The sequence below is a fragment of the Cydia fagiglandana genome, chromosome 25, assembly GCF_963556715.1.
Source record: "Cydia fagiglandana chromosome 25, ilCydFagi1.1, whole genome shotgun sequence".
NCBI lineage: Eukaryota > Metazoa > Arthropoda > Insecta > Lepidoptera > Tortricidae > Cydia > Cydia fagiglandana.
The window spans coordinates 8,496,218-8,511,439 of record NC_085956.1 but is presented as its reverse complement, the minus strand read 5'-3'; the positions used below and the strand labels follow the sequence as shown (position 1 = coordinate 8,511,439).

The window sequence follows — 15,222 nt, the reverse complement described above, 5'->3', positions numbered from 1 at the left end:
TGAGTAAAATGCAGGATAGGAATTGTTAGTACATAGGTTAAAGTGTTTGGGGTTATAATTAGTTTATTGCTGCCTTTACTTGTTAAATATATTTTTTAAACATGCAGATACGCATTTATATTAAAGGAAAAAATGGAAAAATTACGTGTTAAATTCCAAAACCAGGACACCGAACAAAGTAAGGTATTCAAATAACGCTACTTGTCTCATCATAGAAAAGTTTACACAAGATTTGTAAGAGTTATTCATAATAACAAACCTTTACACTCAGAATTAAAGGAATAAAAACGTTCTTTTCGTGCTACCAATAGTAGGTAATATTGTAGCATTGTTGTGTTGAGTTCCTGTCCTCATGGATATAATAAAGTTATTTTATTATCTTTGCAAAACTGGCTCTGAAGCCTTATTATTATCCAATCATAACCCCAAGCTCATTTAAGTAGCGGGCCCAAAAAATATATTTAAAATTAAATTATGTTTAAAATAAATAATTTAAACCAGCTTAAACTAGAAACTATGAAGATTCAAAATAACTTATTAGTTGACAAAAATTAAATAAGAATAAATATTCGTTCGTATCGAGTTCAATATTAAACTATAGGAAAAACTTAACAGAAAATGTATTTCATACTTAATGTGAACAAATTACTGTTGGAAACAATACTGTTACAAAAGCTACTTTTCCATTAAGTTTTTTACCTAAAATAGAGATAAACCAAACGCAAATAAAATTATAAATTAGCAACATTTTTATGATCTGAATGTCAAAATGGATATCGGAAAAGCTTACTAGCGACACCATTTCACTCTTTTAGTCAATTATTGCATGTAATTTACCTCTAAATGAACCATTTTTTAACAAGGCACGAATATTTTCTTCGAGAGCCTCATGTCAAAACTAAATAATAAAAGAAACATAATTTTCTATTCCAATTTTATAATAAAGAGCGATGACAGATTTAGGTATAAAATGGCATCAAATTTTTCTTCTAAATTTTGTTATTCATAAACCAAACATAGATCGTTGTAATATAGGAATTTTATACACTCTCTTAGCCTTATTACCATCCGATATTACATTACATTATTTTGGAAAAAAAATATATTTTCAAAATCACTGGCTGGAAGCATCTTTTCGCATCTATAAAATAATGTTGACAGCTGTCGAAGCCACTTTTGGCGCGAAAAAAATTTAGGCACTTTATTTTGCGACTTACGATTAATTTTCAAGTAAGCCAAGAGAGCCAATATAAATGTTAAAAATTCATGCAATCTTGTGAGGTAATTAGCGTCATAAGATAATTCTATTTACTTTAATTACATCTAACGACAATAGGCCCTAAACGCCGTTTTCTTACAACATACCTCACATTGAACATAACTGACAGTATCTCTTTAAAATAAAATAAAAAATCCAATTTAGATAAGACCCCAATGCTGTTACACAAAACTACCAATATTCGCCTTTTTTTAACGCAAAGTTTTAACTAATTAGTACTTTTGTCTTTTTCCACATCTAAGATATCAGAAGACTGCCGTGTTATTTCCAGCCATAGTACAACTTTAATAACATTTATACTACCTGTTAAAGTCTACTTTTAAGAAAAGGTTAAAAGGTTCAAACCATCAACCCGTCAGAGACAAATACTTTTAAACTGACAGCGTCTTTACAGACCAATTCGCCACCAGGAAAACATATTTTCCGTACATTATTTTGAATATTTCGCACTCTTTGTAGAGAAGATTTTAAGAAACACGTAAGATTTTTATTCGTTCAGTCTTCTTTCTTTTCGGCGGTGGATTTCGGAGTCCCTTCCAATGAAGAGGGGGGCCGATCCGATTCAGCTTCTGAACCTGAAAAATTCAAATAGATTATTTAAAAATAGCATAACAATTTCAATAGATTTAAGTAGGTACATGTATTATGCATGTATCAATTTACACATTGTGGACTTGCAAATTCATACCCCAAATTTGAATTATTAACTAATTTAGTGTACAGTCAGCCAAGAAAGTGGTAGACCACTTAGTAATAAAACTGCGAGCCAATTTGAACCTTATCACTATGACAGTACCTAATCTAAAATTTGTCATGTAACGTTAACCCCTCAGTTTTACGCCACATTATGACGTCTTCGGCTGTCAAAAGGTTAAATAGAAACGCATTTATAAGTCAGAATGAGACATCAAAAACACTGTCTTAAGCCATAAGGTATGAGCCTAGCTTTTGCCACAGATCACTATCATCGTTACTTAAATACACCTCAAAGAGCGACGGCGTGGCAGAATCAAATTACCTAAAAATACGAGTATCGCCCATTATAATACAGGCGGTTTTTTTCGCATGAATCGCCAGTCATATTATATCGTTGACTGTTGATTGACTATTCACAACCTTATTACAACTAAATAAGGTCTACCAACTCAGTTTGGCTTTACTTACTTCCAATTTCAGATATCTTGACTTTCTTGTCATCGTCGCTGTCGCTGGAACTGGATATGGAAGAGTCGTCACCGCCTGTGATATGAAAGGGATATATGTAGGGATACGTGCGGTATGGTGTATTATACAATGTATTTATTGTACAAATGGAAGTTTATATTCGTTAGTTTTTACAGGAGCTATCTATAATAACGTATGGTAAAGTGTATACTGCGGGTAGCATTTTTTAGGTCTAATAATAGGATAATATCCTAACTTACTTACTTACTTAATGGCGCAACGACCCAAAATGAGTCTTGGCCTCCGACACGAGTGCACGCCAGTTGTCTCGATCCTGCGCCATCTCCCGCCAGTTATCGGCATAATATCCTAACATTTGTTAATATTTGGTACGTTATGTTTTGAGGACTTAGTTTTAACATTAGGTTAAACGGTAAAAATGTTGCTTGTCGTCAGTTTATAAAAGTAAAACACGCATCATGCTCCATTTTGCATCTGTTTGACATTACCCGGGTTATGTAGTTGCATGTGACATAACTTTAACATAAGGTTAATAGGTTAAACTAACCCATTCGGCGCGGTATGTCCGGCAGTGCTCTTGGAGAAGACAGCAGTGGGGCCGCGGGGCGCTGCTTGCGGGCAGGGTTGAGGCGTCCACAATACGCACACACATACGAGACGTAGTCGAACTCTTCTACCATTGCCATTCCTGCGAAGTTAGAAAAAAATGTACACAGTCCTTCTGAATAAATTGAATCTGAGGCTGGTCACCGTATTGCAACCAACCATTATAGTCTGCATCTTTGGGTATTCAAATAAAAGTAAACAAACAATTTGTACATATTCGGGTAGTTATAACATTTATTGGTTAACTGAATATATAAGTAACCGCCTGGATCAGTCACTGAACGACCTGACTTTAATCGGTCCGGTTATATTTGATCGTGTAATGTTTTCATCTACCCTGAACTGGCTTAAGGATCTATTTGAGGGTAGATTTTTATATATTAGATTATTTAAATATCTAAAGATACAGAGTAAAGTTATTGCAACTCGCCTTCTAGTCAAGACAGAAAAATGGCCAGCGACTTTGGAGTGGTAGTTTACTATTACTAAATTCTATTAAATTGCTTTTTTTTTTAATTTATGTATGAGTATCTAGACACGCGGCAGCGTGTCAAGCCAAGTTCAAGCAAAGGAACTGGCTAGCCAGCGCCAAGTGTAATATTACACGAACCACTTGGTGCCACTTTTGACCCTTCTATAACTCAAAACATCTTTAACGTAAACACATAAAACTACGTGTGTTTAATTATATCCATAAGGACATCTAGAAGCCCAAATTTCATGAAGCTAGCTCAAACGGTTATAAAGATATGAAGGTCAAAAAGTCGTAAATTTTAAGACTGACTGACAGACTTATAGTACCTAAACCTAACCTACTTCCAGATTACCTAGGAGGATGAAATTTGGAATCCAGCTCAGTTATTGTGTGAAAGCGTAGGAAAAGATCTAAAAATTAAAATGTTATAAAATAGGGGGGGTCCCCATACAAAAAAACCATTTTTTATTGTGACTGACATATAAGTACCTAATCCTAACCTACTTCCAGATGACCTAGAAGGATGAAATTTGGAATCCAGCTCGGTTATTGTGTGTAAGCGTAGGAAAAAATCTAAAAACAAAAAAAAGTTAATAAATAGGGGGGGTCCCCATACAAATTTCTTTTTTATTGTGACTGACATATAGTACCTAAACCTAACCTACTTCCAGATGACCTAGAAGGATGAAATTTGGAATCCAGCTCGGTAATTGTGTGTAAGCGTAGGAAAAAATCTAAAAATAAAAAAAGTTAAAAAATAGGGGGGGTCCCCATACAAAAAACCTGTAATACGCGCTAAACAACCGGTCAACGGTGTGTCGTTGGCGGCGCGCGGCACCACATAATTAATACAAAGAACAGAAGTAAAAAACATGCAGCGGAAATACAAGAAAAAACATTAAATCTCAATACCTGCCTAGTTTTCTTTACAAAAAGTATTGATATCCCATCAAAAACATAAATGTAAGCCAAGCCAAGATCAATACAAAAATTATGCTTGGCTGTGGGGTTCGCCGCAAAAATAATGGAGATCTAAATGAGTGCCAAGTTCTATGCAAAATCCAAATATGTATTTATAGGAACAAAATAACATTATAAACAAGTATTAAACTCTATTTATTTGCTTTATTGGATACCTATAACAATTGCTGTTATTTAAAAAAAATGTGAGATCTTAAAGTAGGTTAGATTTGGCTTGGCCAGTTTTTATCAGAATTACAAAATATATATGTTGAATAACTTTATAAAATGACTGATGTAATGAAAACTGGCCAAGTCAAATCTAACCTGCTTTAAGATCTCGCATTTTTTTTAAATAACAGCAATTGTTATAGGTATCCAATAAAGCAAAGAAATAGAGTTTAATACTTGTTTATAATGTTATTTTGTTCCTATAAATACATATTTGGATTTTGCATAGAACTTGGCACTCATTTAGATCTCCATTCTTTTTGCGTCGAACCCCACAGCCAAGCATAATTTTTGTATTGAACTTGGCTCTCCTTTTTTACATTTATGTTTTTGATGGGATTTTAGTTACAATAAGTTTCATGAAGAGGGCTGCATAAAAAACTACTCACCATTATGAGAAGAGCACTCGTTGCAAATGAGAGCCATGCGATGGTTGGGCCCGTCCTTCAGCAAGTAATCCACCACTTTATCCAGGGCAGAGCGGTTCTTGTCCAACAAAGGGCGAGGCAGTTGGTCAGACTGAAAATGGATTTTTACTATTTAACCTTTTTTTAAACTACGACGGATTTACACGAGTTTTCGATCGGTCACCTTTTCGGGGTATGAATGGGAACGGATTTAATTTATTCAATATAAAGACATGAAGATATACACGATGAAATTTTTGTCAGTGCACAGATTTTAACGCATGTCACATTGAAATGATTTTTATAAAATAATTAATTAATACTGCTGTCTAAGAAAACGCTGTTCTATAATAAATAAAAATTTAATGCCAATATGTTCAATTTTGAATCACAATCACACACCGAATCAAATTTCATCCTATAAATTGAAAAAACATTCCCTTTGAACATTTACATGTAAATTGCAAACCATATGTATATAATGTTCCTAATCTAATATAACAAAAAAGAGGGTTCAAAAGGGTCTAGAATATATACATTTGAAATAATGGAATATACACAAATGAACAATCATAATGATAAATTGATTACTGGTTTGTTGTCCACGTCGGCAAAACGGACAGAGGGCACACCGTTGGCTTGCTTGTCCGACATCTGCCAAAGATTGGTTAGATAACCGGTGAGATTGGCACAGTACCCAACAACAGATAGTCATATAAAAAGATGAAAAATATACCTAAATAAGTTTATACACCCAGTTCACATACGTCTACAACTAACTCATCGATACAATTCTAACGACCCCAAACACAATTAGTTGGCGATGTACTATGACAAAGTTCCCATGGCCACCACCTGTCTCTATTATCAGATAAACTCCATTTCAACTCAATCGGAATTCGGAACGTGGGTCATATTTAGCTCCCAAGATTTGACCTACACTAACAAAATAACTAACAGGGCAAGTTAAATAAAAGCTTAAAAAAACCGGCCGCGCACAGTCGGACTCGCGCACGATGGGTTCCGTACCATTACGCAAAAAACGGCAAACCAATCACGTTTGTTGTATGGGAGCCCTACTTAAATATTCATTATGTTCTTAGTATTTGCTGTTAGAGCTGCAACAGAAATACATCATCTGTGAAAATTTCAACTATCTACTACTAGCTATCACGCTTCCTGACATACAACCTAGTGACAGACTGACAGACAGACGGAGTTTTAGTAATAGGGTCTCATTTTTACCCTTTGGGTACGGAACCCTAGAAAATACAGGAGAACTCACCCTCAACCTGGGCCCTTTGAACGTCGATCCCATATTGTTCATAGCCATCAGCTCTCTGTTCTGGTTGATCGGAGTCGAAGTCAGCGCGAGTTGGCGCTGTCTCAGCTGACCAGGGGTTGCTGTGGATATTATTCGTAACCATTTGTAAACCTTATCACAGGGGCATAGGATCTAGTAATGGTAGCTGACACCTAAAACATTTCCATTCGCCGTTTACCCTAAGGCTCTGTCTGTGTACATATTATTGTACGTATTCAACATTTCATTTTGTATTTTTATTAAACCATAGGTTCCAAATTCAAAACTAAAACAATTGCTTCTGGGAGGTTACTAGGTAGCAAGCAGTTAGCAAGGGATAGAGGGCACTATATTAAGTAGGCTACCTGGGGGCGTGCTAGGGTTACCGCTGTTACCAGGCACGTTGACTGAGGGCATGAACGGCTTCAGGGCTTTAGACTGGTCATCAGGGCTCCCGTACTTGTCCAGGATCTCTTTCGCTACCTGGAATGATACCATTTTTAATGTTGATTTCTTCCGTATTTTATTGAATTTAACCTTTTGTTAAAATTAAAATAAATATTCATTACTATAAAAGTTATCATGTCAATTATTTTATGAAATATTTTGAATTGTTATATTTTAACAAGAAACACTACTACACAGAATTTGCGATAAATCAACTATATACGATATAACGAAATCATAACCAAAAGAAAAAGAAACCAAGGCCGCGGCTTGTATCAGTTGTATCTGGCACTGAAGTTTTTGGTATTTTTTCCTTCGTATCGTATAAGACATCTATTTCAGTTATCATGACGCAGAATACGTCGTTACTCGTAGTTTTAATTATTTGTATGTACGCTGCTCATCGGCGCACTTGTTGTGAATTTTCTTGGACCCAATATTCAATGCTAATTGAAATTAAACTCCCATAACTGCCAAGCGAGCGCCACTGTTGACTTTTTTAGGCTTACCTTGTAGGTCTCAGTGTTCATGACCTCTTCGAGTATCTTCTTCTTTTCTTCTTTCATTTTGTTCAGCTTTATCCTGTTCTTGCTGATCGTCCAGTTGTAGTACCACGATATCGCGGTGCGTAGGAAGATCACACTGAAATGTAAAAAAGTTTGTTTATCTATAGCTAATACAGAACTTTAAAAAAAGGTTAAAACCCATACCCAAAATCCCAGTAAATAGGGGCCGGCCTAACCAGTGTTGGCTCTTTCCCACATACATAAAATAGTAACATATCGCGAATAACACGTAGAGACAGAGACCCACTGAGTACGCCATGACGTACACCTAGTAAGTACATATCCACTCTGTATAAAGTGGATATTGGGGTGGTACCAAATAATATAGTACTTTAAAAAAAGGTTATTTAATACTTACACAACAGGTAATACAGTGTTGACTCTTCCCCGCATACATAAAGTAGTACTATCGCGAACAACACGTAAAAGTTCACAGAGTACGCATTAGGTTTCACGCTAATAAAAAAAACTTTAAAAAAAGGTTAAAAATTTCAAAATACTTACACAATAGGCAACACCAGTAGCGGCGAAGCATGTAACACTGAACTCAGCCAATGTTGACTCTTCCCGACATACATGAAGTAGTATAATATAGCGAACAACACGTAGAGGCCCACAGAGTACGCCATAACGTAGCCGATGACCCGCTTGTGCTTCTGCTCTTTGCTCTGGCCATCTTGTTCGATTCGTTTGATGTTGGTTTCGAGTTTTTCTAGAATTTCTGTTGTCGTCTTTTTGCGCTAGAACAGAAAAAGAAATCATGAGTTAACAAATGTGCCGTACTTAATTACCCATACTCTAATAAAACATGGTCGTCTCTTCCCAGATTGACACAAGCCTACGTCAGAATAACATGGCCGCTATATATAGCGCTATCGCATATTATCATATAGCGCTGTCGCATGATGACGTAGGCTTGTGTCAGTCACGTGACCACGAAAAGACGGGAAGAGAGTACCAGGCGGTGTATATTATTATACCATGTAAACCTATAAACAACTAAGGAGAAAGAGAGCCCTAAGTCGAATTTAGGTGTCTTGCAGACCCCTAAACTAAATCCCGATTTTAAGGGCCCACTGATTAACAGTCCGCCGGACGGTATCGGCCTGTCAGTTGTTCGGAACTGTCAACTTTTTGTTCTAACTGACAGGCCGATCCGTCCGGCGGACTATTAATCAGTGGGCCCCTTTAGAATATAGCGATTATCTTTACAACTAAATTCATTGTAATCTGTAGTCAGCAATGTATAGAATTTAGTTTCATCCGGATTCTGTAGGTAATAAAGAAGTTAACCTTTTAAAGTGAAGGTGAAGTTAATGCTTTAATTTAAATTTAAAATTTTAGCGGTCAAAAGGTTAACTTCTTTATAAGGCTAACTTACTTAACTCTTTCAACTCGTTCTTATAATTAATTGTGACTTGTAGTTGATGCGTTACTTTTTAAAAATGTTACGCTTGGCCGACGGCCTGTCTAACGTTTTACAGATGTAGTGCTTAATTATTTTCACCACACCAGCACGGAAAGGCTTACTTTAAATTTCAAAAACTTATAGCAAAGTTGCATTTTATCCACATGTGAGGCAAAGTAAACAATTCCAAATTTTGAGTAGTTTTCTTACGTTTGCTGGTAGGATTGACTTTTAAATGATGATTTTGGATGATAAATATTTAATAACATTCATTTGTATTTGATTTTGTTTGATATTTACATTTAATATTTGCTTTGGGTTGGTGTGGTGAAAAATTTTGTGTTTCACTCGGGGGCAAATTTTGTTTAACCCTCGTGCTTTGATACCCGAGCAAGCGAACGATTCCAAAATTGAACCACGAGCGTAGCGAGTGGTTCGAAAAATGGAATCTTAAGCGTTGCGATGCGAGGCACGAGCAATATTAGCAAAAAAGGGGACCTTAGTATTTATTTTCTCCCTTCAATATTTTTTTAAAATATTGATGTTAGCGAAAAAAAGTAGCACTTACTTTATAAGAAATCTGAAACAGATTATTTACGTAAAAGATTATTTTTTGCTGTGGGCTACCGTTTACGAGTTATTTACGAAAAACTAAAAAAAATAAACGATTGTAGAACAAATTATAAGTAACTTTCCCACATTCATAGTATTTTGTATTGAGATCACTCTGACCCACACTTAATATTATTTTTTATCTCCCATTTATCAAAAGTTTTGTATAATAAACTATATATTTTCTTAAACGTAATAAGTGTGGCTTTACAACTGTATTTAATGTTTTCAGATTCCTGCTACACTTAAAAAAAAAATTGGTAATTATGAAAAAATCACAAATACGTTTTTTAGTCTTTTCTACTTTACGCTTTTTTTTGTTAGAAAGTGCATTGTTCTAGTTCCAAAATTAGATTTCTTATCCTTAATTTATCCGAAAATGATATATCACATGCCCTAATAGGTATAGTTTTAGAGAAATGTTGCTCCAAGTGAAGCGCGGCGGCGTCGAACTTTCCCCTCTCCCCCCCACTAACTGAGACGCTCAAGACCAGCTAACAATCAACTGTGCCAAGTTTCAGCGCATAGTCTCAAAGTGCAAGGTCCCCATACAATGTTGTGCACTGTCAAACTAGCTAGTAGGCGAAAGAGAAAAATCTCCGCAAGTTGCGAATTTCGATTTTCGCGGTAGGCCCCCAGTTTCCAAACGTAGACAGCATTCGCCCCACGCTCTTTTTAAACATGCAAACCAATTTTGTAATCATTAGAGACGACAAATGATACTTTAAGAGACTCGTCTAGACAAAACGTCATTCAAGATTAGACCTAAATATCATGGAAATAAGAGCAAAATCGAGACAGTGTTTTACTTTTTACTTAGACTAAATCAGATGAATGTTATTTTTTGTTCAATTTGAAAGTAAGTCTGCATTATTTAGAGCATGACTAATGGGAACTTGTTAAATGATTTTGAACTTTATTGCCATGCATTAGGAACTATAATTAAAGATTTTGAAGTTATATGTAGGAGGAATTTGCTTCCTTATTGAATATCCTCTTCCTATGAACGTCATTGTTAAGAATTTAAAATTTTATTTTAAGTTTTGTGTTTGTAAACATTAATGGCGTTATTCATAAACGTGGAAGCCTAGAGTCCGCTCGTCCACCTAATCCTAATTGATATAGGCCATTTTATCATAATTAGTGTTCAAAGATATCTTACAGTCTAGACTTTGCATACACCGTTATGCAACTGATGACGTAACGGCTCACTTATAGTTGCCGCCGCCGTCGCCGGCGCGCAAAGTCGTGGCCGAGCCGTATAGCGCTTAGCAAACTGGATACGATGCGCACGTCGCTCCGATGTTTGAGCGAGACAACGTCACGTATTATAGCCACATCCCGCTCGCACATCGGAACAGCGTGCGAATCGCATCCAGTGTGCTAAGCGCGAAACCCCCTCATTCATAAACGTCTACTAAAGTTGACAAGCCGTTAATAATCGTTTGTCCCTTTCCGACGTATTGGTATTATGGAAAGGGACAAACGATTATTATCGGCTTGTCAACTTTAGTAAACGTTTATGAATAAGGGGGTAAGAATCGGACATGTTTTCCAAGCATGAATATACACGGTGTAACATGAGGAAACCGAATAATTTTAACAGCGTATTCCTGATCATAAACTTTTTTGAAATTTGCCTAGTTTCAGAGATATTATAAATTTAAAAAAAACAAGTTTTTATTGTTACATAGTGTAAAATGCCTTTTTGATGGTGATGTTGCTGCTATGGGATGTAGTCTAAATATCCTTATTGAAAGATGTCAAAAGTGACAAGTAACACTTTGCAAAAAGAAGGTTCTACGAAAAAAAAATCAATTTTAAGTGACAAGTTTACCATTAACATTTATTTTTTATGTACAAATACATTCAAAAAATTGAAAAAACGAAACAAAAAAAATATTACTTTTTGGCGAAATTGACCTAAACTCATAATACATTTTTTACTTCTTTTGACCTCAGAAATGCGTGGTTAAAATTATTCGGTTTCCTCATGTTACACTGTGTATACAACACATCGTCGGGTGACAAGCAAAAGTCACTTGTAACACGGTTTATTGTCCAATAATTTCAATGGTGTTAGTTAGTGACTGCTGATTGTCACCCGACGATACACTAAGTATTTAAAAAAAATTCAGATTTAACTATGCCACTTAGTTTTCCTAAACGTAACCATACCCCGAATTTAACAGAATCCAAAAAAAATATGGTGTGTAATGTCAATTTTTTTTTTTAAATGTTTGACGATCCTTTTGTGAAATTCTTAGTGTTAAATTTGACATGTATAATAATCCAATTTTATTATGGAATAATATTAACATCAATAAATTGCTCTGATAATTAGATTAAGATTAATTACGATTCATAAGAGCTTGTTGCTAGGCCTACATGAATAAAGTATATTTTGATTTTGATTTTGATTTTTCTATAATATGCCGCACAACCCAGAGACTTATTGACTGACAATATAAAATACACAAACATATACCTACACATACATACATGTACAGTCGACGTCAAAGAGAGATTTACAGCCAAAGTAACAAAAAAATGTTTACACGACCTAAATGCTATGACAATAAAGTCGTGTAAATAATTTTTTGTAACGTTAGTCGTAAAGATCTCTTTGACGTCGACTGTACACACACCTTTCCACAATAGTGAATGAATGTAAACCAAACTGAATGCTGCATTGTTCTGAAGGGCATCGGAATATATCAAAGTTCATTACAATACTTGAAGAATAAACTGAATTCATTTACTTGACAAGTCAATACTATTGGGAATAACATTAACTGACCTTTCCTTGTCCATGACAAAGAGATATTAATCTTTTTTCCACTACACCAGCTCGGAAAGGCTTACTTTGCACTTCAAAAACTGATAGCAAAGTTGCATTTTATTCACATGTGTGGCAAAGTAATCAAATGCAAATTTTGAGTTGTTTTCTTATATTTACTGGTAGAATTGACTTTTAAATGATGTTTTTGGTTGATAAATATTTGATAATATTCATTTGGATTTGATTTGGTTTGATTTTGTTGGATATTACTGAATTACTGAATATTTTACATTTAATATTTCCTTCAGGTTGGTGCAGTGAAAAATTTTAGGGGTTTCACTTGGGGGCAAATTTTGTTTAACTCTCATGCTTTGAAACCCTCACAATGCTCCAGATTCCATTTTCATATTAGGACAAGCAGTTAAACAACAACTTTGCCTCTTGTAAAACAAATAACTATTATCTCTTTCATTATTATTTTTGATAAAAAGTGGTAGGATTGAAGAACTCTTCATTTTGGTCGGAATAAACAAGAAATCCAAATTTGAGATGAAAAAATGTAAATTGCGCTGATGTTGTACAGAATAGATAATTCTATATTTATCTACCAAATTTTATCTTAATCTGAGAATAGTGAAAGTTTTAAAACTATTTTTTTATATTGCCTTTAAATCCTGCATTAAAAAACCAATTTAATATCAACCATATATAGTTAAATATACTAGATAATTTTATTAATTGTACTGTCTTTAAACATACAATGTAGAACTGTAACATCTATAAATAATTACGTCAAGAATAAATAAATATGTAAATTAGCTCCCAATATTTAGCATAATTATAACAATTGACATAATATATATTAAATCATAATGTATGAAATAAATGCTAGCTAATACAGTCAGCTCAAGCAAATTTCATGGCATTTGAAATTACAAAGTGTGGTGATGTCACCATTAATGACAAATTTCTTTAAAAATATGACATTAATAATGACAGTCCTCACTTTGGTTGGTTTAAGTCAGTGCATAGTTAACTTAGACGGACTCTAGACATCTAATTTGAAAGCATTCATAATGAAAGTGAGTGTGAAATGCTGTGGAGGGGACAATGATACAAGCCCACATGGTAACTGAAATCAATTATATCTAAAAACTAATTCAATTGAATAATATTTCATAGGTCATGGTCGAGTATTTGAACTACTGCCAGGTGATTATTAGACATATGTTCAACCATCGAAATAGTTCTGGCAACGTTACAAATAGAAAAAAAAATATTAATACAAGTCTAAAGTACTTACTCGAAATCTCGAAATTATCAGACCCATTTTCACCGGCGAATCACTTCGACACGTTAATCGACGTAAATTCTAATTAACACTCGAAACATAGGCTTCGTTAAAGAGTTATAACAATCTAAAAATAGGTCCGGCTGAAGCAACGAAGTGATGACGATACTAAACAATGAAATAGGTGCAATTTATAACCTACAACGCCGACACAATTGAAGGTGTGTGCGTTTATTACAGTTTGCAGAACAGGCTACATGTCAGAGGAGATGTTTTCAGTATAGACTTCGAACATATTGAATGCTAAACGAAACAAAAGGACGCGAAATCGTGAAAAAACATTCACTTTTCTAGCAACTTGACAGATGGTTGACAACTATATTTTTTATGTCAAGTCAGCGTAGAGCCCGGATTCTAGTTATTTCAGCTCCCGTGTAGTCTTTACATAGCAGTTACAAAACGCAACTGCGCACAGATAAAATATACAATATGTACAGTTTAGCCAACCGTTTCTATCAACACTAAGGCCCCGTTCGCACGACAGCTTTTTCAACGCGCGTTAAAAAAGCGTTTGAATGACACAAATAGTTGGTCAAGCAGATCTTGACAGTAGAAAAAGGCGGCAAATTTGAAAAATGTAGGCGCGAAGGGTTACCGTATCATAGAAAATTTGAATTTCGCGCCTTTTTCTACTGACAAGATTTGCTTGACCGTCTATATGTATTCACACGACAGCGGTGGCGCTTTTTATCCAGTGTTGTTGGATTTTAGACTTTAAGCTTTGGTCGTTAAGTCGAATTTAGAGTGCGAACAGATTCAAGCGCTTTTTTAACGCGCGTTGAAAAAGCTGTCGTGCGTATGGGGGCTAAAGGCGTGAAATTCAAAATATAGCCGGTTAAACAAGTTTGTCAGTAGAAAAAGGCGCAAAATTCAAATTTTCTATAGGACGTTAGTCCTTCGCAGCTATTATTTCTTTTTTGCTGCTCTTTTCTACTGAAGGGGAATGGCTTGACAGAAACAAAGTCAATCAAAGTGATGGTCGCGTTTATACGCATTTCACCATATTAAATAAACAATTATCCCATCAAAAACATAAATGTAAAAAAGGAGAGCCAAGTTCAATACAAAAATTATGCTTGGCTGTGGGGTTCGCCGCAAAAAGAATGGAGATCTAAATGAGTGCCAAGTTCTATGCAAAATCCAAATATGTATTTATAGGAACAAAATAACATTATAAACAAGTATTAAACTCTATTTCTTTGCTTTATTGGATACCTATAACAATTGCTGTTATTTAAAAAATATGCGAGATCTTAAAGCAGGTTAGATTTGACTTGGCCTTATGTTTTTAACTTTTTTTATTTTTAGATTTTTTCCTACGCTTGCACACAATTACCGAGCTGGATTCCAAATTTCATCCTTCTAGGTCATCTGGAAGTAGGTTCGGTTTAGGTACTATATGTCAGTCACAATAAAAAAGAAATTTGTATGGGGACCCCCCCTATTTATTAACTTTTTTTTGTTTTTAGATTTTTTCCTACGCTTACACACAATAACCGAGCTGGATTCCAAATTTCATCCTTCTAGGTCATCTGGAAGTAGGTTAGGTTTAGGAACTTATATGTCAGTCACAATAAAAAATGTTTTTTTTGTATGGGGACCCCCCCTAT

At 34.9% G+C, this 15,222-nt stretch overlaps 1 protein-coding gene across 4 annotated transcripts; it reads right to left on the bottom strand.

Moving 5' to 3' along the window:
- LOC134677058 (endoplasmic reticulum junction formation protein lunapark-B) lies at positions 1–13,918 on the bottom strand. 4 transcript variants are annotated; one of them, XM_063535492.1, is made up of 10 exons: positions 13,565–13,918; positions 7,964–8,199; positions 7,403–7,535; positions 6,812–6,929; positions 6,429–6,547; positions 5,735–5,797; positions 5,126–5,255; positions 3,012–3,152; positions 2,444–2,518; positions 1–1,854 (listed from the first exon to the last, which is right to left on the bottom strand). In XM_063535492.1, the coding sequence occupies exons 1-10, from the start codon at positions 13,589–13,591 to the stop codon at positions 1,775–1,777; spliced, it is 1,122 nt and encodes a 373-aa protein (XP_063391562.1). In that variant the 5' UTR covers positions 13,592–13,918; the 3' UTR covers positions 1–1,774. The 4 variants fall into 4 exon arrangements, with proteins under 4 accessions (XP_063391562.1, XP_063391563.1, XP_063391566.1 ...); XM_063535493.1 differs by having other exon boundaries at positions 6,842–6,929; XM_063535496.1 differs by lacking the exon at positions 2,444–2,518.
- Positions 13,919–15,222: the final 1,304 nt, after the last annotated feature.